Source organism: Ictidomys tridecemlineatus, chromosome 1 (genome assembly GCF_052094955.1).
Source record: "Ictidomys tridecemlineatus isolate mIctTri1 chromosome 1, mIctTri1.hap1, whole genome shotgun sequence".
NCBI lineage: Eukaryota > Metazoa > Chordata > Mammalia > Rodentia > Sciuridae > Ictidomys > Ictidomys tridecemlineatus.
In genome coordinates, this window is record NC_135477.1 from 109,719,337 (window position 1) to 109,742,147 (window position 22,811).

General features: G+C 34.9%; 1 protein-coding gene across 6 annotated transcripts in view; it reads left to right on the forward strand.

Moving 5' to 3' along the window:
* Pam (peptidylglycine alpha-amidating monooxygenase) overlaps positions 1 to 22,160 on the forward strand; it is a 177,609-nt gene extending 155,449 nt beyond the window's left edge. For 2 of the 6 annotated variants that reach the window (XM_021726890.3, XM_021726892.3), the window contains 8 exons: positions 1,198 to 1,408; positions 1,829 to 2,029; positions 4,440 to 4,555; positions 9,598 to 9,697; positions 12,209 to 12,262; positions 17,330 to 17,533; positions 20,591 to 20,644; positions 21,326 to 22,160. In XM_021726890.3, the coding sequence (XP_021582565.1) occupies positions 1,198 to 1,408; positions 1,829 to 2,029; positions 4,440 to 4,555; positions 9,598 to 9,697; positions 12,209 to 12,262; positions 17,330 to 17,533; positions 20,591 to 20,644; positions 21,326 to 21,507 (1,122 nt within the window). In that variant the 3' untranslated portion in view covers positions 21,508 to 22,160. The remainder of the gene's footprint in view (positions 1 to 1,197; positions 1,409 to 1,828; positions 2,030 to 4,439; positions 4,556 to 9,597; positions 9,698 to 12,208; positions 12,263 to 17,329; positions 17,534 to 20,590; positions 20,645 to 21,325) is intronic. The other 4 variants (XM_013358992.4, XM_040272977.2, XM_040272976.2 and 1 more) reach the window with 2 other exon arrangements.
* Positions 22,161 to 22,811: the final 651 nt, after the last annotated feature.

The following is a 22,811-nucleotide window of genomic DNA, read 5'->3' on the forward strand; positions in this document are numbered from 1 at the left end:
TTTAGCTTGCTATTACAGAGGACCTTAGATTTGGTGCCTTGTAAACAACAGAAATATATTTCTCACAGATCTAGATTTGAAAGTCTGAGATCAGGGCGACAGCATGGTGGGGATCTGATAAGGGCCCTCTTCTGGGTCATAGACTGTCAACTTGTCATTGTATCCTTAAATAGTAGAAAGAGAGAGTGAGAGCAAGCTCTTTGTCTCTTCTAGCAAGGGCAATAATCCTGTTCACCAGGTCTTCACCCTTTTGACCTAATTGATTCCCAAAATGCCCATTTCCTAATATCATCACATTGAGGCTTAGGATTTTAACATATGAATTTGAGAGACACACACATTCAGTCCATATCAATCCACATCTTCAATTTTTTTTTCTAGCACTTCATGCAAGCAAAAGGTAATATGTAAATTATGAAGATACTCTTCCCCCTTGGGTTGGAAGATTGCTTATGGCCAGTTGTGGAGCTTCATTAAGAAGCCCATCTTTGTGGGCCCTTGAAGCACCTTGGCTTTCTACATTTGATTTTATTTCCTCTATCCTTGAATTTTATTTCTATTTCTTATTTTTATTTCTGTCACTTACGTTTTACCATCTTTATTTTCAATAAATGGAAGCAAGGTCTCTTGTAAATACACATTTATCAATAAAAAATAAATATTTTTGTTCTTTTTTGGAAAAGTTATACTTCAGTTACAGAATATCTTAAGGTCTTTCACCCCAGAAGACAAGTTTAAGTATAATACATGTGGCAAAAAAAAAAAAAATAGGAAAATTAGTGGGGAGGAGGACTAGAACACAGATTTCACTATGATTCACTAAGTGAAGTCTCTCAACAGTCTGCAATATTCATCAGTAAACCTTTATTGCTGTTGTATTATCTAGAGATCATTGTAATGTTAGCTAAGGAAAGAGAAGAGAGAAGCACAGGGAGGGCACAGTAGCCTTTCCACATACTGGTTTCTCTTCACTACTTATTTACTGGATGGCCTTGAGCAAATCACTTCCTCTCAATATGCCTATTTCTGAAATGAAGGAATCACAGCAGGTGATTTCTAGGGTCCTGTCCAGTTATAAAAAGTACCTCCTTTTAAGTAATTCTCTGGGAGCTAATACTCTTAATTGCTTGTGGAAATTTGGGTGTGTTTCAGTGGTCATCATTAAAGTAGATAAAGCTCTTGCTCATGTTTTAAAAGGTATTCAAACTGGATCCAAACAGTAAAGAAGGCCCTCTCTTAGTCTTGGGAAGGAGCATGCAACCAGGAAGTGATCAAAATCACTTCTGCCAGCCCACTGATGTGGCTGTGGATCCAGGCACTGGAGCCATCTATGTGTCAGATGGTTACTGCAACAGTCGGATTGTGCAGTTTTCACCAACTGGAAAGTTCATCACACAGTGGGGAGAAGGTACCAAAAATACTCTTCATTTCTAATTGTAATTTTTAGCCATTATCACTAGGAACCAGACATTTGCCACTTCTCACGTTTTTTTAGGATGTAATTCTCCTCTACAGCAAAGAAAACAGGGCTACTGAATGCATCTATTTGGCTTCATATCTCTCTCTTTCTCTCTGTCTCTCTCTCCCACACGTGTTATAAGGGAGAAAGAATGCTTCTGCCAAAAAGCTTTATCCAAATGGAGAGAAAAGCTGTAATATATTTGTAGTAAGGGACATTATGGAATAAACTTTTAAACCACTTCACTTTTTTTCTATTTTTCAGATATCTAATGTTTCCTATCATGAATTTGTAAAATTGCAAAACTGTAGAGTCAGACTTTGAATAATTTTACAAATTGTATATATGAGGCTTTCCTTTGTTCCATAGCATCTTCAGGGAGCAGTCCTAAACCTGGCCAGTTCACAGTTCCTCACAGCTTGGCCCTTGTGCCTCATTTGCGCCAGTTGTGTGTGGCAGACAGGGAAAATGGTCGGATCCAGTGTTTTAAAACTGACACCAAAGAATTTGTGAGAGAGATTAAGCATGCATCATTTGGAAGAAATGTGTTTGCAATTTCCTATATACCAGGTATTTCATCGTTTTTATGTGTTTTTATTATACTGTACTCTATCCTACAAAAGTATTTGCCTTTACCTGCTTTTTAAAATAAATTTGTTTCTTATTGAGGGGTTAATTCTATATCATATCTTAAAGTGTCTTAAAATTGTTAGTGCACTGAAAATCATTTTCAACTCAAGTACCACTATTCCTTGTACTGAAATAATGAAGAACTTAAAAAAGATTTAACAGCTGTTTGTATTGGGTTTTAAATGTTCCCAAATATTGATTTTCATTTTTTCTTAACTATGATCATCTGCTCTAGTTATTACATGATTAATATTGTCTTCATACACCATCAACAGATGGTATATGTCTGATAAAATCAGCATTCAAAACATTTCTGTTTCATATCGTTTTTAGAAGTGGTAGCCAATTTTTAAAATAAGATAAATATATTAAATAAGTGAGGCTATGTCTAAATACTAGAAGAAATAACCAATATAATTTTGTTTTTTATTTTCAAATATATTTTATTAACTTTAAGAAATTTCAGCCAGGTATAGACGCACAAGCCTATAATCCCATTGTCTTGGGAGGCTGAGGCAGGAGGATTGCAAATTCAAAGCCAGCCACAGAAACAGTGAGATCTTAAACAAGTCAAAGAGACCCTGTCTCTAAATAAAATACAAAATAGGGCTGGGGATGCGGCTCAGTGGTTGCGTTCCCCTGAGTTCTATCCTCGATACCCACCCCCCAAAAAATAGAAATATCAAAAGAAATTTGAAAAGTAATCCAAACTTAAAAAGATATACATAATTCATATTACAACATAGCATAAGATTTCCTTAAATAATAAATGCCAAGCAACTTAAAATATAAATTTTATACACAATTTAAATATATGTTGCAAAATGTGTCTATACTTATATTAAATAGCATTGACTCTTTATAATCATCCCTATAATAGTTACATATTTTATACTGTGAAAGGTGTACTTGGCTATTGTCATCCCAAGTAAACCCATTTTGTTTAGGACATGAAGTAGGTGACTGGATAGGGATCAAGATTATCTTCCCCAAGAAGGAAAGATTTTCATTAATAAACCACAAAAAAAACCTCTCTGGTTCATTTTACCTCACATTTAAAGAATTATTTGTCAGGAACATTCACTTGATAAAGTTATCAAGTTAATAGAGAACAAAAATAAATATAAGAGAAAATTGTCAAAAATTAAATGGAAATCTGGTTAAAAACAAAATCTGAGCAAAAGAAATTCTACATTATCTGTATATTATTCAACAACAGTAATTGATGTTTATACTTTTATTTTACAATATGATATGGTAAAAAATCTGTAATACTTACATAAAGGTGAAATATTTTCAACAGTGATTTAAGGCTATACATACTTTTTATTGTTTTGTGGTGCTAGGGATCAAACCCAGGGCATGCTAGACAACCACTTCTCTACTGAGTGACACACCCAGTCCTAGTGCTATGTATTTTTGAATATGTTTTAAATCATTGAAAATGTCATGTACAAATATCTGGATTGTTTATTTAACCAAAACATAACTATTTCTATTATTTCAGTTGAACATTACCATACTAAGAAATATAATTTGACTACAAAGTATATTCATAAAATATACATAGTCATAAAATATTCACTTAGTGAAAAATATCTTTCATAGTTCAAAATATGTATCTCACATTTTCAAATCCCAGTTGTTTAAAATTAGATTATTCAGCTGAACATTGGATTGGGTGCACACCTCTAATCCCAGCAACTGGGGAGACTGATTGCTGGTTTGCAGGAAGATTGCTAGTTTGAAGCCAGCCTGAGCAACATAGGGAGATCTTGTCTCAGAATTTTAAAAATATAATAAAAAGGGCTAGGGATATATACAGTGGTAAAGCACAGCTAGGTTTTATCCCTAATACTAAACTAAGGTAAACTAAAAATTGTCCTATTTATACTGTAACTTTACTTACTTTCTTTGCATTTTTCTTTCTGACTCTTCTTACAGCTAAGGCAGGTAATACATACTTTACATATTTTTCAAATTATTTGACATCCCAAATGATTGACTTAAATAATCTAACCTTTCCCAATTCCTATTTAGGATGCCTATGATATCTATATGTACATGTCAGTATATGTATGTGTCGATCACTATGTATTCCCGATTTCTGTTGTCTTTCTTTCTAAGTACAGCAAACCCTCCAATTTCTGTTTTTTCCCTTATAAGCTTAGTTCTTTAACTAGTTTGCCCCTGATATGGTTATGTAGGAGGCAACATTTTTTAGAATTTCATTTTCAACTTTTTACCAGGTTAACCCTAAATGGATTATTTATTTGTATAATGTACATGCATATGTTTGAAAGCAGTCAATCTGTATTTTAGAGAAAGACTAACTAAATGTGTGTCACAGGTTTGCTCTTCGCAGTGAATGGGAAGCCTTTCTTTGGGGACCAAGAACCTCTTCAAGGATTTGTGATGAACTTTTCTACTGGGGAAATTATAGATGTCTTCAAGCCACTTCGCAAGGTATTCACACACATTGCCTGTGTTTTTGATTTTCATGAGAATAAAACTGAAATATGAATCCTGAATAAATCTTTAAAAACTTTTAGATGATTTGATAAAACTTTCTTAGCTATGTTGATAGGAGTATGCTATTATGATGTTTTATTTAGAAAAAATGTCCTTATTTGTTCTTAGATCTATTTCTGCAGATGAAATTGAACTCTGCATTCAGTTCCCAGGTTGTTATTAGACTTTAGATATTATAGCAAATTTAAATATATTATAGTTAGAATACCAAAAAGTATTTCTTTTCCTGGTTTAATCCAAGTAGTGAAGACACCACATGTTAAATGTACATGTGTAGTTCTCTTAGACCTAGTAGAAATCGTGTTCTCTCTCTCTCTCTCTCTCTCTCTCTCTCTCTCTCTCTCTCTCTCTCTCTCTCTCTCTCTCTCTCTCTTTATCACTGTGACTTTGCTAAGCAGAAATGCTTGAAAATAGCACTTCCTGGAATTTATTTAAGTTCTAAAGACTTAGTTTAGGTCAGAGCCTAAAGTGTGGTTTTGGCTTCACAAAAAGTTTGCCACTGTTTTTTCTAGAAATAGTGCTTTTTACACACACAGTGACTATGGCTCAGTGTTTACATAGACTGTCTGTCTTCCCAGTGCATGTTTTCTACAGTGTGATTGCCAGAGTGATCAAAATGTTCACATACACTTCAGGAATGTGTTTGTGGTACACCACTTTTAGAAAGTTCAGCCAGCTAAAATACTCAAATAAGCATTATTTTTCAAAATATGTAGTCATTGACGTTACTTGGATCAAAATGCAACTATCTTAAGCCATCAGACAGAGTATAAGATACCAAGTTTGGTCAATTTTTTTTAGAAAAAGAACTTTAAAAGGCCTCAATATTTTAGAAATTAATGTTAGGCTACTGGTGGTCTGGGGTTTATCACATTTCATTGGAGAAGGTATGAACTAAGCACCTGCTTTGTGTCAGATATTGTGCCAAATACTGATGATGACAAAGAATGCCAAATGACAGTGGACACAGCCTCTTCTACAATGGAGCTTTTAGCAAAAGTTAAAGTATACAAATCAAACCAAAGTGAGTCTGAACTAAAGATTCCAGCACAAGCTTTTTTCTTAGGGTTTCTGTTTGTATTTCACAAATAAAATTTTCACAGAAATATTTCTTCTGAAAAGCATTAAGCAATTAAATATCAAATCATAGCAGTTGTCAGAAGAAAATTCATTACATTGATGATACATATTTTGCTTTCATAGTGTTTCAGATCTTTGCTGATTTGTGTCCCTATGAGGTAACTTTCTCATATCTATTGGTGAAGAATACAAAATACACATAGTCATCCCTCAGTTTCTTTTTTTTCTTTTTTTAATTTGTTTTAATTAATTACACATGACAATACAATGATTTTGACATATCATACATTTGAATCAGATGGGGTATAATTTCTCATTTTTCTGAGTGTACAGGTTGCAGAATCACATTAGTCATTCAGTCACATATATACATACAGCAATAATAAAGTCTATTTTATTCTGCTGTTCTTCCTATCCTTCCTCCCTTCCCCTCTCCTCCCATCACTTCTCTCTACCCAAACTAATGTGACACACTTTCTTTTTTCCTCTCACATCATCATACGTGTATTCTGTATAACGATGAGGGTCTCCTTTCATCTTCCGTGCAATTCCCCTTCTCCCTCCCTTTCCCTCCCACCTGTCTTCCCTATCTAGAGGTAATCTTCTTCTCCTGCTCTTCCTCTCTACTCAGTCTCTTCTCTTCATAATCAAAGGAATGACGATGATGTCCCTCATCGTCTGCTTTCTCATACACCCTTCAGAATGGAATTTTTGTCTTCTTTCTTCTGCAAGGAATCTAATGTGGAAAAGAAAGGGCATGATCCCCACACCTCTATTTTCTTTCAGGTCTTCACTTGGTGTTAATAGAGTGTTTATGTTTTTATTTTAATGATGTTGTACTGGGTCAACTAGAATATTAACTTTTAATTAAAATATGCCTTTAGAAATCAAAACTATATGTTGAGCAAGAGGCCAAACTCTAAATGAACCTTACTGGTGTAAGAATCTGAACAACCTTGAATTAAAATTTCAGAAAACATTGTGCCTAAACATCAGCACTCACCAGACATTCAGCAATGAATGAGTACAATATGGGAGTCAGTACAGCAAACCTGAAAAGATGAGATTTGCTTTTCCTTTATGTTCACTCAGTAAACTGAAATTCATGAACAAATCTCTCAGAATTTTTATTTAATTAGATTATCATCATAAAAAATGGGTGAAGGAAATGATAATAGGTGTATGGACCTCTAAGAAGAGATTTGTTTTTCAAGTCAAAGGTCAAATTTTATATAATGTGTCTATGTCTCTATGAATATCCATATCTCCTCACATATTTCAGTTCTCCCCTTTCACGATTAGATTCTGTAGAACTGTATACCTCTGAATCTGTGAGCTCTATCTTTATGTTTATTCAGGGAAATTAAGATAATAGGACCATGAAGATGATCTGTGAAATGCTGTCAAAAAACTATGAGTACAAAACACATATAGTCATCCACTGGTTTCTTCTCTTCATAATTTAATGACAATGATGTCCCTCATCGTCTGCTTTCTCACATACCCTTCAGAATGGAAATTTTGTCTTCTTTTTTTCTGCAAGGAATCTAATGTAGAAAAGAAAGGGCATGATCCCCACACCTCTATCCCAAAAGAGAAAAATAAAAAGAATGGCGCAGTAAGCCCAGATTCATGTTATTTCTCCAACCTTCACATTGGAGATTAGAATTATATAGTATTTGACAATATTTAAGTTGAAAGACTCACACATAAATTAAATTACTTGTCCAAAGACAGATTATAAGTGGCATACTTGGATCTCAAACCTAGGTTTTTCTAACTCTAAAAATGCACTTAACCTTTTAATTCCTGAGATACATATTTGCCAAGGGCTATATTAAATCACAACATAAATGTGGTAAAAGTTCTTAGGAAAAATACTTTACTTAAAAGTAAAGTAGGTTTAAAGATTATTCTTGCATAAAAGTGTGCATAGTTGTGATATGGAGCAGAACACAGAATTCCTTATGAATTTTTAAAATGTGATTTTGTGAGCAGGCCACCTGGGGCTTCTTCACTTGATGCCCTAGGAAGATGCCACCATTATTTTCTCTTGTCAGTTTTATTTTGCTAGAGGTAACTCACAGAGGAGTTTTCAAAGCCTGCATTAGAAGACTTTACATTTGTCCAACTTTGAAATCTTATATTTATTCCTAAAGCTCAATTCCCTGTTTCAGGTAGCACAGAGAAGTAGAATAGTTCATTAAAAAGTTAACCAAATTTTATGCATGTATGATTTTTTTCAGGATAAACCCAACTAGTATGAATAACTATAATGCTCTAATAAAAAAATAAAGAAAAAAATATAGCTGAGTTTCTCTGATTGCAATAGGAATAGAGGTCCTGAGGTCCCACCCACTAAGCCTGACCCTGAATCCCTACAATGGTTCCAAACTACTTCCAGTAAAAACCTTGGCTCTCCAGATCAGTTTGAGAGCCACTGAAAGTTTATTATTATTATAGATTTGAATTTATGATATACCATGATTTATTTAAAACAAAGTCATTAGCCAATAGATACTCACATATTCTCCCCTCACCTTTACTTCCTCACCATTGTATTTTTTTTTCTATTAGGAAATCTGAGGTATGTTACAACTATGTTTTGCATAGCAGTTTCTAAAAGTTATTATAATGTAACTTTTTATAATATAGAATAATATTCTAGAATAGGGACTGCTATAATTTGGAAGTTCATTGCCATTAGCTAAACTCAAAATGAAGATGAAGGTTTATGACACACCTGTGAGCTTTCAATATGACAACATTTCGATTTCTGGTTCTTTATCCTTCTCTAAATGTTTGTCCCAATTTGTGTGATAATATGAAGGAATGGGCCTCATTGACATAGCTCTTCGATTTTTCTTAAAACAAAACTTTTCCCGTTTCTAAAACATAATAGTATCTACAAAGCACATATTTCTCTGCCAGTCCTGAAATGAGTGAAGAACAGCAGCTGGATTCCTTAGTGTCCTTTGTACTCAGTACGCTAAGGTGGGTATTTGCTGGCTGATGAGCCCACGATGTGGGGAGTGTTTTGTTCATACTTACTAGATATAAGTTTGAGAACCATGAATGCAGGCAGGCCTGTTGGCTGCAAAGGTAAAGGAAAAAATCCATGTCCTGACAACTGGTGGACCTCAAGCACTTTTGGAAGCTGCAGTAGCACATTATAAGGAAACAGCTTAGTAACCCTGAGTCACATAAAGTGTTCTCTATCTCCTGGGTCCTCATGAATGAGAGGATTACTTAAAATGAAGAAAAACATTAAAAAATAAAATATCTGAATTAAGTATAAAAGTACATGAAGTTCTTGGAAGTAGCACTCAGTTTGTTTCCTCTGCTAACTAAAAATATTGCACACACTAGACTTCAAGAATATAAAACCCCACATCACTGCATATATCCTAGTATGCATATCAGAAATAATCTAAATGCCCTGGATCTTTAAAATAACCCCCTTATCAATAATGTAAAAATGATTGTTAAGTTATCTCATTATAGCTTGATAAGAATAACAAAATTGTTACCTGGTCCTTTTCACTTATATAGATGGAGAAAGGCAAATTTGATGATTAAAAGGTAGAAGAAACACAAAGGCAACAATAAATATAAAGAATTAGGTATGTAGTAAAACACTAAACAGCAGTTAAAAAACAAACTGCTCATAAATTTTCACTTTTTAAAAGAATTAAAAGTCAGCAGTGAGGGTCTGTTAGCATTTCCCAGTGCTTAGAATTATGCCTGTCAAAGTCAAGACCCAATGATTGAATGAGTAAATTACTTGGTCTAGAGTTGCTTTGCTGGGAATTATTGTTGCCTTGGTTAGAGTTATACTCAAACGTAAATTCAAGCAAAGGCTCACCACCCTAATATGTGCCTTTATATTTTGGCAGCACTTTGACATGCCTCATGATATTGTTGCATCTGAAGATGGGACCGTGTACATTGGAGACGCTCACATAAACACCGTGTGGAAGTTCACCTTGAATGAAAGTAAGTCTTTTGAGGTATTGTTGTCCACATTTTCCCTCCATTTTATTGCTTAAAAATATGCAAAATAAGTGTGGGGATTTGGCTCAGTGGTAGAGCATTTGCCTTGCATGTGTGAAGCCCTGGGTTTAGTTCCAAGTACTGGGGAAAAAAGAAAAAAAGTGAAACAGAAGCATTTACATTACTTTCTCTTTTTAGTGATGGTAGTAGGAAATCAAGCTATAAGACATTTGTTTAAAAATCTATTTGGTATGCATTTCAAGGACTAAATTAATTTTTAGAAAGTAGAGAGAAACATGTTTGTTTTTTTTTTTTTTCCTGGCAGTTACCCCCTTGTTTCCACAGATATTCCACAGGAAATTCTTGACGCCTGAAGTAATGTCTGTTACATTAAAAGCCAATGTTAATTCCAGCTTAGTTCCAGAAGGAAGAGATGGCTTTGGCAAAGCAGAATGACTTGTTTCCATGAGGCATCACTTCACACATGGCTCTTTAGCTCTCAGGAGCTGTTGAGCATCTAGGGAAGCCAGCATCTGTGTCAGACACATATTATTCCCAACAGGAAGTATTTTACATTTCCATTTAGGGTTCAGCTTTCTCCACATACTGAATTGCTATTTTTTCATGTAACTCAAAATTTTGTCTGGGGACAAATTTGCTTTTCCAGGATCTAGCTGGTTAGTTTTGTAATTTTATAATTGCAATTTTGATATTATTTCTAATTTTTAAAAAACATCAAACTAGCTCCTGATTTGAGGCTAGAGACAATAAATTTTTTAAATATAAGTGCACTGAAACCACAAATATAAATGTTCAAAGAGTTTTTAAACATGGTAGTGTACAAACAGCAGGATAAAGTAAAGATAAGGAAAAGAACTGAGGATGATCAATTTGAGGTATGAGGAGATGCAACAGGTATTATTCAGTAGAGAACTAATAAGGACATATAAATTTGATGAAGAAAAGAAATATTAATTATAATAAGAAAAGAAAAAATATATATATAAGAAAGAAAAAGTAAACCCAGGAATCCAAAGCCTTTAATCAGATGCAATATAGATCTTAGAGCCCAATTTGCTAATTGCTGTATTCAGCATTATACTTTGAGTAAATTTAACTGGTAACAAGACCCAGTTATAGTAGAGTACATGTAGATGCCTGTGGAATACTCCACCACAGAAGTAGCTTCACAGTCCCCCTGAAAATATGGCTTTCACTACCTGTATCTTCAAAGAGTATCCTAAAAGTGGGGCAGACAAAAGAGCAAAGATAGATGGCTAATCCCCAATTGTATGACTAAATTCAGAATTTGTAGAACAAAAAAAATCCTTTAAATACTTTTAAAGATGGGGAAGACTACAGAAATTTAGACAATACCTTCACTTTTTTTTTTTTCTAATAAGAATATGATTCTTGAACTCACCAAGATTCTAGTCTAAGACTATTTATAACAAACACCCCAGTGGTTGATACTCAACAGAGATGCATATCTGAGTCATCTGGAGAGGAGTTTCAAAACACATGTTTTAGTCAGCTTTTTCAAAAGACCTGACAAGAAAAAATTTCAAAGGCAGAAACATTTATTTGGGGGCTCACAGTTTCAGAGGCCTCAGTCCATAGACGTCTGACTCTATTCCTTGGGGCCTGAGGTGAGGCAGATAATTATAGTGGAATAGTGTGGCCAAGGAAAGCAGGAGAGAACATCGTACCTGAAAATTGAAGCAGGGAGAGCTAGCTCTCCTCACCACAGACAAAATACAAACCCAAAGGCATGCCCCTAGTGACCTACTTAGGTAGGTTAAAGGTTTTATAACCCAATCATTTTACATCTAAACTACCTTGCATTGTCTTACACATGAGCTTTGGGGAGACACCTCATAACTAAATGGTAAGAATACACATGGCTATTCCCCTCAAGATTTAGAGAAAGAAGAGGAATAAGAGAATATAGTTTGGAAAGCCTTCCCAAGTGGTTTTGAGCAACCTCTAATTGGTAAGCCCTGTAACATAGCATACAACTTCAAAATAAGAAGCCCTCAGCATAACCCAGAGCATAATAAATCTGGAAAATAGTACCTTTTGAACAGTAAGATTTCACTGGAGACTAAACAAGTTTAATTTGCATTTTAGTGTTTAACTAGTCAAATTCATTTTTGTCAGGTAGAAGACTGATAATCCAACATGGCAGAATTAGTAGTCAGCTAAGATTTCGGCTACATCAAATGTAACTACTCGATATTTCAGAAACAATGCAATATATTATGGACTCCAAAAGGAAAACCTCATTCATAAAGTTCTTAAAGATACTATTCAGCTTTCCCTAGGAGATTTTACACAAGATTTGTGGACCCAACAACCAATTTATGGTTTGTGTTGGACTCTTTTCTAATATAGTAATATATATGATGAGTAATTTCTAAATGTTTTCTACTGAATAAAATGAATATCAAATTTAAGTTTTTAAATGTTCTTTTTAGAGATTCTGATTTTTCTCTTCTTGCATTGCTGTTACAGAAATGGAACATCGATCCGTTAAAAAGGCTGGCATTGAAGTCCAGGAAATCAAAGGTTGGTTATATTTCCTTTATAACTAATACCAAAGGATACTTGTGTTGAATTATTTTATGGCTCTTTAATGCAACCTTTAGAATTATCAATCTAAAAAATATAATACAATCTGGTAAATGATCCATGACTTCTGCCATGTGCTGAGCCTTTAAACCTGCATATTGCCGCTGCTTTTTTTTTTTTTTAAATGGGCTCTAATGTAAATCAGTGGAAGAAATCTTTGGTGAGTTATTGCTGTAAGGATGTGAAAAGATATATCTGTTCCCGAAGCTGCTATCCTAGTATTACTAAGCCTCAAAGATTTACCAAGGGCTTCTATGTGAAAAGCACAATAGCAAATCCAAGGGAAATGAAACTACCTGACCTCAGGAGACTTACAGCATGTAAGGAGCATGAGAGGGAGATTGCACACAGACACATTCACTCATACATGAAAACCACATCCCTGGGATATAATATCAGGAATGCAGAAATGGGATTTAGCTAATGGTAAGCAACCACTGGGTTCATTGAAAATCCTTGTTGAATTATATTCTCCCTTTCCTGGAAACAATTTGTGTTTCTATACTTTCTACCATCTTTGGGGTTTTGACATGTCATTTATATAGTTAAGTACTCACTGTGTTTCTTGTGGGGTGATCCTAATATTTAAGTAACTAAGTAATGTCTTTATTAGTTGCTTTATAAATAATTTGCCTAGATATTCAAACTTAACCAGAGGCTTACTTGTTTTCCTTTCTCATGAAAGCAGGTTGAAAGAGATGAAAAGAAGCAAGAACCAAGAGGGAGTTTAGGTATTTATTTAGGTAGATAAGAAAATATAGCCGGCTCAAAGTTAAAAGGGGTAAGATAGTATTATAAGGTAAATAAATAGCAATTACTTGACATTTGTAGAGATTCTACCCAGGTGATACTTACTACCGAGTGACATTCATATCATATTCCTATACCAAAATGGTTCCTGGTCCTTTCTATCATTGTTATATATTAATAAGCATATTTGTCCTGGAATAAGATGCTAGGAAAGATTGGTAAAAATAGCTATCACTTGTGGAATAATCAACGGACTATACAGAAATTATCACATTTAATTCTTAACAATATGTGATCATTGCTATTATCCCAATTTTGCATTTAAGGACATTGAAGAACAGAATTGTTACTGAGATACTAAGTGTTAGAGCCAGGTTTGAAGTGAACCTTTGTTTGTGTCAAACCCTTTGTTATTATTTACTACTATTCTTTTGCTGAAGAGAAATGGATCCCACCAATTTATTTACTGTGAGTTCTTCCAGGAAATTCGGGCTGAGAATGGTTGTAGTTTACTCTGAAATTTCCAGAACTTCAAAATGGTCTCAAACTAATTTTGTTTAAATAGATCCCGCCAAAATAATCTTGATTGTACTAATTAGCCTGTTGAGACCAGCCCAACCAACCACATTGACCCCTTTGGGTTGGTCAATGAAGGATAAATAATATCTTCTGTAGACCATTTCCTATTTTCTCAGTGCATACTACTGAGCCCATTTAGTCAGAAAACATCCCCATCTTGATAGAAACCAGCAGTTCAAAAATCATTTTTTAAATATTGCCACAATAGTCAAGTTTTAATAGGAATACCCCAATTCAGATGAAGTTATTCTATTCTTCTTTGAACCAACCAGTTTATGTGACTCTCATTAAACATTTTAAGATTATATTCTTATTACAAATTGAATATAAATCATACTGGATCCCTAGATCATGTCTTTTATCAAAATCATGAAGCTTAATTCAAGCAGAAAGGGAAAAACACCATCCCAGATTTAATAGCCCAGTGATGCATGTTCATTTCAAATCTCCTAATTCAAGTTGCCTTTGAGAATACTCATTCCCATTGTAAATGGTCACATAATCAGAAATTACAGGGTTTCAGAACCTATGTTCTAAGGGAATTGTAGGAATAAAAGAATTTGGAATGATTTTTAAAAAGTTAGGAAAGGGATTTTAATTTTCAAATAAAGTTATTAAAACAGACATCCCACCTAAAGAATAGCCCTCATGCCCCACACCTCAGTAAAAGATGATGATGATGACTCCAACTCAAGAAAATTCAAAACAAAACAAAACTTCCTAACACATTGATCCTCTTAGACCTTTTGTAAAGGAAGCACATTGCATTTAAAAGAGCTGAATCTCATTGTTCTGTATGCACTTTTATGTCTTCTAAACTGCTACTTATTAATATGCCATCTAAAACCATCAGCCTTTAGTTTTGTCTGCAATGAATGGGTGGCAGTTTCTGTGTTGCTGTATTAAGAATGTCCCTCCTTCCTATCCCAGTTTTTTCTAATTCCTCTGTCAAATAATAGAGATTCATACACTTCTATGTGTACACTCACACAGTAATGAAGCTAGTCTCCCTTTCTAAATGTATTGCTTTAAAGAAGCAAAACCTCTTATACGTCAGCTTTTTAAAATTATGTTTATTTACAAATATCTAAAAAGATGCTATAAGAACTTGTGATATTGTAAGATTTTAAGACATTTTTCTTCTAAATAGAAGGCATCTGGCATCTTAGGTGACAGAAGAATGTCATGCTCGATACCCCTTAATTTTCCAGAAGCCCAAAGCCCTGCCTAATATTAGAGCATCTTCATTCTTTATTCATCAGGAGTGTTCCAACTTAACTGAGATTTTATTTTAATAATTTTTTAAGTTGTTGATAGACCTTTATTTTATTTATTTATATGTGGTACAGAGAATTGAACCCAGTGCCTCACACATGCCAGGCAAGTGTGCTACCATGGAGCCACAGTCCCATCCCTAAACTGAGATTTTTAATAAAATAATTTAGGATAGGGCTGGGGATGTGGCTCAGCCGTAGAGCACTTGCCTACCACGTGCAAGGCCCTGGGTTCGATCATCAGAAACATATAAAAATAAATTTTTTTAAAAAGGTATAAAAAAAGAATTTAGGTTAAAGAGTAGATGTGACACAATTTAGATTGTTTGTGCTCAGACTGGAATTTATAAGACTTGTAAGTGATAACCATCATTTTTGCTTATTACTCTATCTACAAAGGTCCTGAAAAGAACAGCAATATTGCTTCTTTTTAAAACCGGAAAATTTAAGAATTTTAGCCTCCTTTAAAAAAAAAAAAATACAGAGCATCTTTAAATCTTAAATATAACTCAGTTGGTTCCAAAAGTTAAAATGTTCAAGTATTTCTAGTAAATGACACTCAAATTACCAGAATTGGTGTGGAAAATAAAAAATTTCTATAGTAATGAGCATATATCTTAGCAAATTCATTGCATCATCTCTTTATGAATGCTAAGCTGATTCTTTTAGTCTGTCACCTACATCACCCATGGTTCTGTCCATTTAATGGAGCTAGGTAATTATTCTGTAATACCTGCCTTCAAATAGAAACAGACCTTTCTTCCAAAAGCAACTTGAATGCCAAGCTACATCTCTAGATTATGTTTTTAATCGCAAGATATATTTTATTGGTTTTTTTCTGCTTAAGTATAGTAAGTTTACGTATAGAGCAATTTTTTTTTTACATATTCTCTACAGTAAAGAGACAGGAATCACACTTTTACTCCTTTTGGAAACTGAGACTTTAGTTAAATTTGAACCATCTAGGTCTGTGAATCAATCCTTCCCTCCCCTTCAAGTTTCAAGAGCCAGGCTAGTGGATAAAAAGAAAGGGGTGGTGCAGGGAAGTCTGGCTTCCCCTTGTCCATAGAACAGGAAAGGAAATAAGACTTTGAGGCCATCTGCTAAATGATAATAATAGTAGTGCCTACTCACAGGTTTGATGTGAAAGTTAAAAGAGAAAAATGCCTGACATAGCCCAAGTGCTCAGTCCTTGTAATGAGACTGTGGAGGAAGCTGTCTCAGAACATTAAAGTGGAGAGTTTCAACCTGTCAATCATTTGTATCATAAGTTGTATTCACAGTGTGTTAGGTAATTTAGGAAGTATTTCCTTGGTGCCCAGCAAAATGCTAAACTAAGTTTGTACATACTAAACATTAACCAAAGACTGTCCTGATTGTGTTAAGCCACCTATCCTTGTCACTTTATGAAAATCTTCACTAGGCCATGCATAGCATGCTGTCTGTATTTTAGGGCAGAAGATAATGCCATGAAATCTTGTGAGTCTTTTGCAGATGTGCCTGTTACTTTTAGCCTGAGAATATTCTTGTCATCCTTTGCACCCTATATTTTCTACACAAACACATATGTGCTTCTCGATGGCAGAAATGTCTCAAGGCCCAACCTCACTTTCAATTCATTAGTCGAGTTCCCTGAAATAACTTCTATGGTTTTATTACATTTGTTTCTCAAATAATATTTTAGGCCTATACCTATCTAGTACCTGCCAATGTCACAGACTAGTTGGGTAAACTATTTTCATCACCAATAAAATAATATACATGGATTTGTGTGCACTCTCATTTTGCTGAAGACTATTTAAGGAAATCTGTAATCCTGTAATTAATGTGGGCTATTCTTATAAAGTACCAATACTGCCTAAGACATCAAAGAAAATTCATTAACTAATTGTATATCTTACAAGAAAACAAATACTTATTAAGTACCTTCTTGATGACAGGAATTTATATGTAATGGTTTTGTGAAGAAGATATTATTGTCAGTTTTACAAATGAGGTTATTAAGGCCCAGATAATTTAAGTAACTTGCCCAAAGTTACACAGCTAGTACATAGGAGAATTGGGATTTGAGCTCGGGTTTGTTTGACTCCAGCATTCACACCAATTTTTTTCCCTACATACTTCCTGTGACTTTAACTCAGACAAATGCAAAAGAAGGATATGTAGTTTGTGGAATTAAAGGTAGAACCAAAGAAAACCAATTTCAAGGTGAAAAACCATTTTGTCGAAATAACTAATCACGTATCCAGATTGCTGGATTCAGACACTGAAATAAGAAACCCAGGTGCACTGGACTCAGAAGTTCTTTCTGTGCAATTGTGATTTGATGGGGTAGGGGTGGGTAAGAGGGTTCTGGAATCTTTGAGTCAGTTGAATATTGTGAACTCTTCTTTCCCTGAAGAAGCCGAGGCAGTTGTTGAAACCAAAATGGACAACAAACCCACCTCCTCAGAATTGCAGAAGATTCAAGAGAAACAGAAACTGATCAAAGAGCCAGGCTCGGGAGTACCCGTTGTTCTCATTACAACCCTTCTGGTTATTCCTGTGGTTGTCCTGCTGGCCATTGCCATATTTATTCGGTGGAAAAAATCAAGGGCCTTTGGAGGCAAGTAAAATGGGCCCCTTTAACTTGAACTTGGAACCTACCTTTGAAAGATTGTTTGGCCTAATTATCATCAGGAGTTTGGTTGTGATTTTTTTGTATGTGTCTGGTTTTTTGTTTTGTTTTAATGCATTCTACATTTTTGATGTTATTGTCTCTGTTTCATATATTCTCTATAATTAGTATCACAGTAGAAAATATGTCTGGAGCCTCTGGAATTTAGACAGTTGGATTATAATTAACCTTTAACATTGCCTTTTAGCAATTGGCTTAAGCCCAATTAGTATCTCCACACAAAGCTGTAGATAGTAGAGTCAGTATAATTTAGCTGACAGATCAGGAAGAAGAAGATTTCTTCGGTTAGAAACAGGCCATTTTCATAGAACTTGGGTCAGTTATTTTGAGGTTGTATTTTTCCCCATCACACTGGCCTTAGCTCCAGTTACATGACTTTGGGCAAGTTACTTAATCTCTCAAAACTACAGTTTCCTCATGAATAAAATCTGGATAAAATACCTCACAAAGTTGTAAAAGAGTAAATGGAATAATGTATGTAAAGCATTTATCAAAGTACCTGGAACCTAGTAAACACTCAACACCACCAGTGATTGTGACAAGGAATAGAGTAATAGCAGATTCTTATCTCAAACTTTAGCTTTCTCAAGAGAGCACATATTTCTTTAAAAAAAAACTATTTGAAAGTCTTTGAATAGTCATATTTAGGCCATCAGTATTTTACAAAATCATTATCACAGTATAGAATCCAGCAGCTGAGTTCCTTTCAGGACATCCAAACAAATAAACTCTGGCTGGGTGCGGTGGCCCATGCCTGTAATTCCAGTGGCTTAGGAGGCTGAGACAGGAGGATCACAAGTTCAAAGCCAGCCTCAGCAACAGTGAGGTGCTAAGCAACTCAGCAAGACCCCGTCTCTAAATAAAATACAAAAATGGGGCTGGGGATGTGGCTCAGTGGTTGAGTACCCCCTGAGTTTGATGCCAGGAAACCCCCCCCCCACCAAAAAAAATGGCCAAATAAAAAAACTTTGACCCAACCCCTGTTTCCTACTCCTCAATAGCAGTCCTTCCACTGGGGTCCCAGGTCCTATAGCAAAAGTCTACAGATGCATCTAGGAAGCAGTTTGTGGGACAGTGTGGGAGGCAGCATTAGATCAAAAAACAGCATCTTGACCCTTTCCAGGTCAAGGCAGCCATGGCAGAGATTCAGTGCCCATGGCAAAGCCCTAACACAGAAGGAACTCAGAAACAGGAAGCAAAGTTCAGTTTAACAGGGTAATTTTTCTTAGGCTCTTTTTAAATCTGAATTCACATATCTCAGCAAAAATATAGTTAATTCTTACCAAGAAGGACTTCTGTTAAGACCCTGTACAGACTTGAAACTGTCAAAAGCAGGGCAAGGAGAAAGAAAGTCATCATCTTCATGGAGCTAAATAAAAGCTTCAAGAGAACAGGAGTTTTGTATATCTTATTTACTCATATGTCCCTAACACAAATAACAGTTCTTGTCACAATGGGGTTAATAAGTAGTTGTTGGAAGATTGAATGAATAAATGGCACTCAGAATAAATGACATAAAAAAGAGAGATGTCATGTAAAAGCTATCATAGAGGGTGCTAAGTGTGGTGGTAAATACAGAGAATATTAGGAGCATCTAGAATCTGGAGGCAGATGGCGGGAATTGTGGTACCCAACCCAAATTGGAAGAGGAAGTGACTAAGGAGTCAAGAAAGTTTGATCTATCCTGTTTGCTGTTGAGGGCATGTGACATGGCATTGTTCTCTCATGCTGACTTTACAAGAAGGTATTGGGAAGGAAGAGGCACAGGTCAGATGATAGGAGACTGCTTTTATTCATCCATTACTTAAAGAAAATTTGCAGTTTTGTAATCTTCCATTTAATATATTTGATTCTAAAAGTAGATCAACTTCTCACCTTTTTTTCCAACATTTGTTCTTGATGGGTTTCACCCATGGTAAAATATTTAGAAATCCTCCTAAAGGTCCTTCCTTTATTCATCACACACTCACGTGTTCCATATCAGATACTGTGCCAAGCACAGGTGATACAAACTGGATAAGGGATGTCCTGCATCCCTGTGGAAGATAAAGTCTAAATTTTGGCTTCTGACAGTCTTAGTAGATGCTTCTTCCCTTTCTGTCAATTTCCTTGCTCATCGGCTCTTCCGCTGTTCCTATGTCATCTGCCTGTTAGCAGATAATACAACCATGTCGTGGCCTCCACTGGGGAAACGTTATAAGAGGACCCTGGGCCTGGCTTCCCTGACCCTCAAGAGAAAGGTGTAAGCAAGGGAGAAAGTGCAGGGAGATACAATAAGGAAACAATAAAATCCACTGGGGTTGCTGCGTCCTCATAAGAAAGGAGAATTCTTCATGGAGATGGAAGCTCTGTTAAGAGCATTTAGGTCACCTTGTGTACCTGGAAAATACTTACAGTTTCATATCGTGTGTCTTCACTTTCCATAAAGGAGAAATGATGTACATAAATCCAAAGCTTTCTCAAGAGGTGTATGTATAGTCTTAATAGAAAGAGTAAAGTCTAACACATATATTCCTAAATTGTAGTAACCAAAGCTTTCAAATTTTACAAATTGTTGGTAACTTAATTCTATCCTGTCCTAACACAAGTAACTAAAGTGTATTAAGCATTATATATATATATATATATATATATATATATATATATATATATATATGTTCTAAGCATGCCACATGCAAATTCCCATCTTATATATAGAAATTATCTTTGATCCTTCATTTCTCAGAAGAGAAAACCAAGGCTCTGGAATTAATATATTAAAATTGCATAGTCTCTAAGGGACAGGCAGGAATCAAACCCTTAGATACATCTCAATATCTATGTTTTTCAATAACATATTGCCTTTTTCCCCTTAGAATTGCATATACGAGCCAAGCCATCCTAAACATTTAAGACTTCCTGATTTTGTGTTGAACATTGGTTGAGGAAGGTGACTTGGATTCATTTTGAAATGTGTCATCTTTTTTTTTTTTTCTTTTTAAACAGATTCTGAACACAAACTTGAGGCAAGTTCAGGAAGAGTGCTGGGAAGATTTAGAGGTATGCTTGTGACCTTTCAGAATCCTTCATATTTGGTTCAAAGTCAACAAGATCATGTCTTTAAAGAGCAAGGAGATATTTCATATTATGTCTCTGAGAATTAAACACCTGGTATACAGCATAACATCTCCCAAAGTAAATGCAGAATGCAAACCATACACTAAACCAAATATGTGGCTCTGGCAGCAAATTTCCCAGTTTGTTTGTTTGGTTGTGTTGTTGTTGTTGTTGTTGTTTTGTTTTGTTTTTTCCACCTTGCCATTCCCTATTGTTCTCTTCCTCTGCCTTTTATCGGGATTCGTTTGTCTTTGGTAAATTTTCTGTCATTCCTGCTGTCGTGTCAGAGCTTGTCAGAGTGAAGATGACCTTTTCATAGAGTCATTGAAATGAAGAGCTGCCCAAGGGATGACAATTCCAGAGAGCTGGGGAAAACAGGAGGCGAAAAGTCAATCTGGAATATTTCTACAGAAACACATAAGCCCGTAGAGCTTTGTTTTTTCTTTTTCCTTTTAATAAGTCTGTGGAGTAATATCTATCTGGCTGTTTGTCACTTTTTTTTTTTTTTTAATATCTACCTTTTCCCAACCTCTAACTTTATTTACCGTTTAAGAATTTACAAAGAAGCTGTCTCATCTGTTGCAAACTTTACTTCAATTCTACATTGTTGTTTGCTCTCTTTAGGAAAGGGAAGTGGAGGTTTAAACCTTGGAAATTTCTTTGCCAGCCGTAAAGGCTATAGTCGAAAAGGGTTTGACCGCCTCAGCACCGAGGGCAGTGACCAAGAGAAAGATGAGGATGATGGAAGCGAATCAGAAGAGGAGTATTCAGCACCTCTGCCTGCACCACCACCTCCCTCTTCCTGAAAACCGGGCTTTGGTTTAGGTTGAATGAGATTTACTAAGAATGCCAGATTCCTTTCCCTTCAGCACGTTTAAAGTTTTGTGCATTTAATTGTATATGTACTAGTCTATGTGGGACTATACACATTTTACGTTATTTCATTTGGTTAAGTTGGCTTCTGTTTTTAATTGAGGAGTTTCCTAAAAGTTCATAAGAGTGCCATTGTCTTTATATGAATATAGAATAGAAAAGCAGTCCTCTTCTTCCATTATAGTACTAATCTAATGATGGAAGTTTGCTCATTTACATTTTTGAGACTTTTTTGTGGATGTAAATAGCCCCATTCTCTGCTTGGACACAGTATTCTCCCAATAGCACTCCCATTGCCAGCGTCTTTCTTTGGTGCCTTTCCTGTTCAGCATTCTCAGCCTGTGGCAGTAAAGAGAAACTTTGTGCTACATGACGACAAAGCTGCTAAATCTTCTTCTATTTTTTTAAAATCACTAACATTATATTGCAATGAAAGAAAGAAAAAAAAGTCTCTATTTAAATTCTTTTTTTAATTTTCTCCTTGGTTGGTGTATTTCTGGGATGTCTTATTTTTAGATGGTTACACTGTTAGAACACTATTTTCAGAATCTGAATGTAATTTGTGTAATAAAGTGTTTTCAGAGCATTAGCTGTCAGAGTGTATTTTGCAATTTTTGCATATTTACAAGGTTTTGTATATAACTTTTGTAATAATCACACAAACCACAGATATGGTAAAACTTGCTCAATGTCTTCAACCAAAAGAAATGTGTTGTACTGTATAAAATTTAGAAAATATTTTGTTATGTAGCAATATAAATTAAAGCCAGGCTAAGAGTTTACATACATGTATGAAACCAGGCTTTCTTTGAAAATTCACAGAGGATTTTTGCTTGTAGTGGATCAATCAGAGAGTAAATTTAATAAAAGGCGATCGTAGTTAAGAGAAAGCTTGTGTCTCAAATTACATATACAAATGAATCCATCAGTGTAGATTATTATTGATAATTTTCTTTTTAAATAATAATTTCACCCAAATTTCTATATATACATGACATGATGGAAGTATCTTACAGTGACTGCATTTTATTTTTAGAATACCTTTTTCATAATCCATCAATGAAATTTAATAGGAACCTGTAATATTTCATTTCAACATAACTGAACCCCAGAACCCTTTCTCCAAAATGCTTACTTGCATCAGAGGTATCTTAGTAGTTGAAATATTAGAGATTCAATTGACTAATCATGAAAACACTGCAGGGTACTTTGCAAAAAAGAAAAATTATATTAGAAT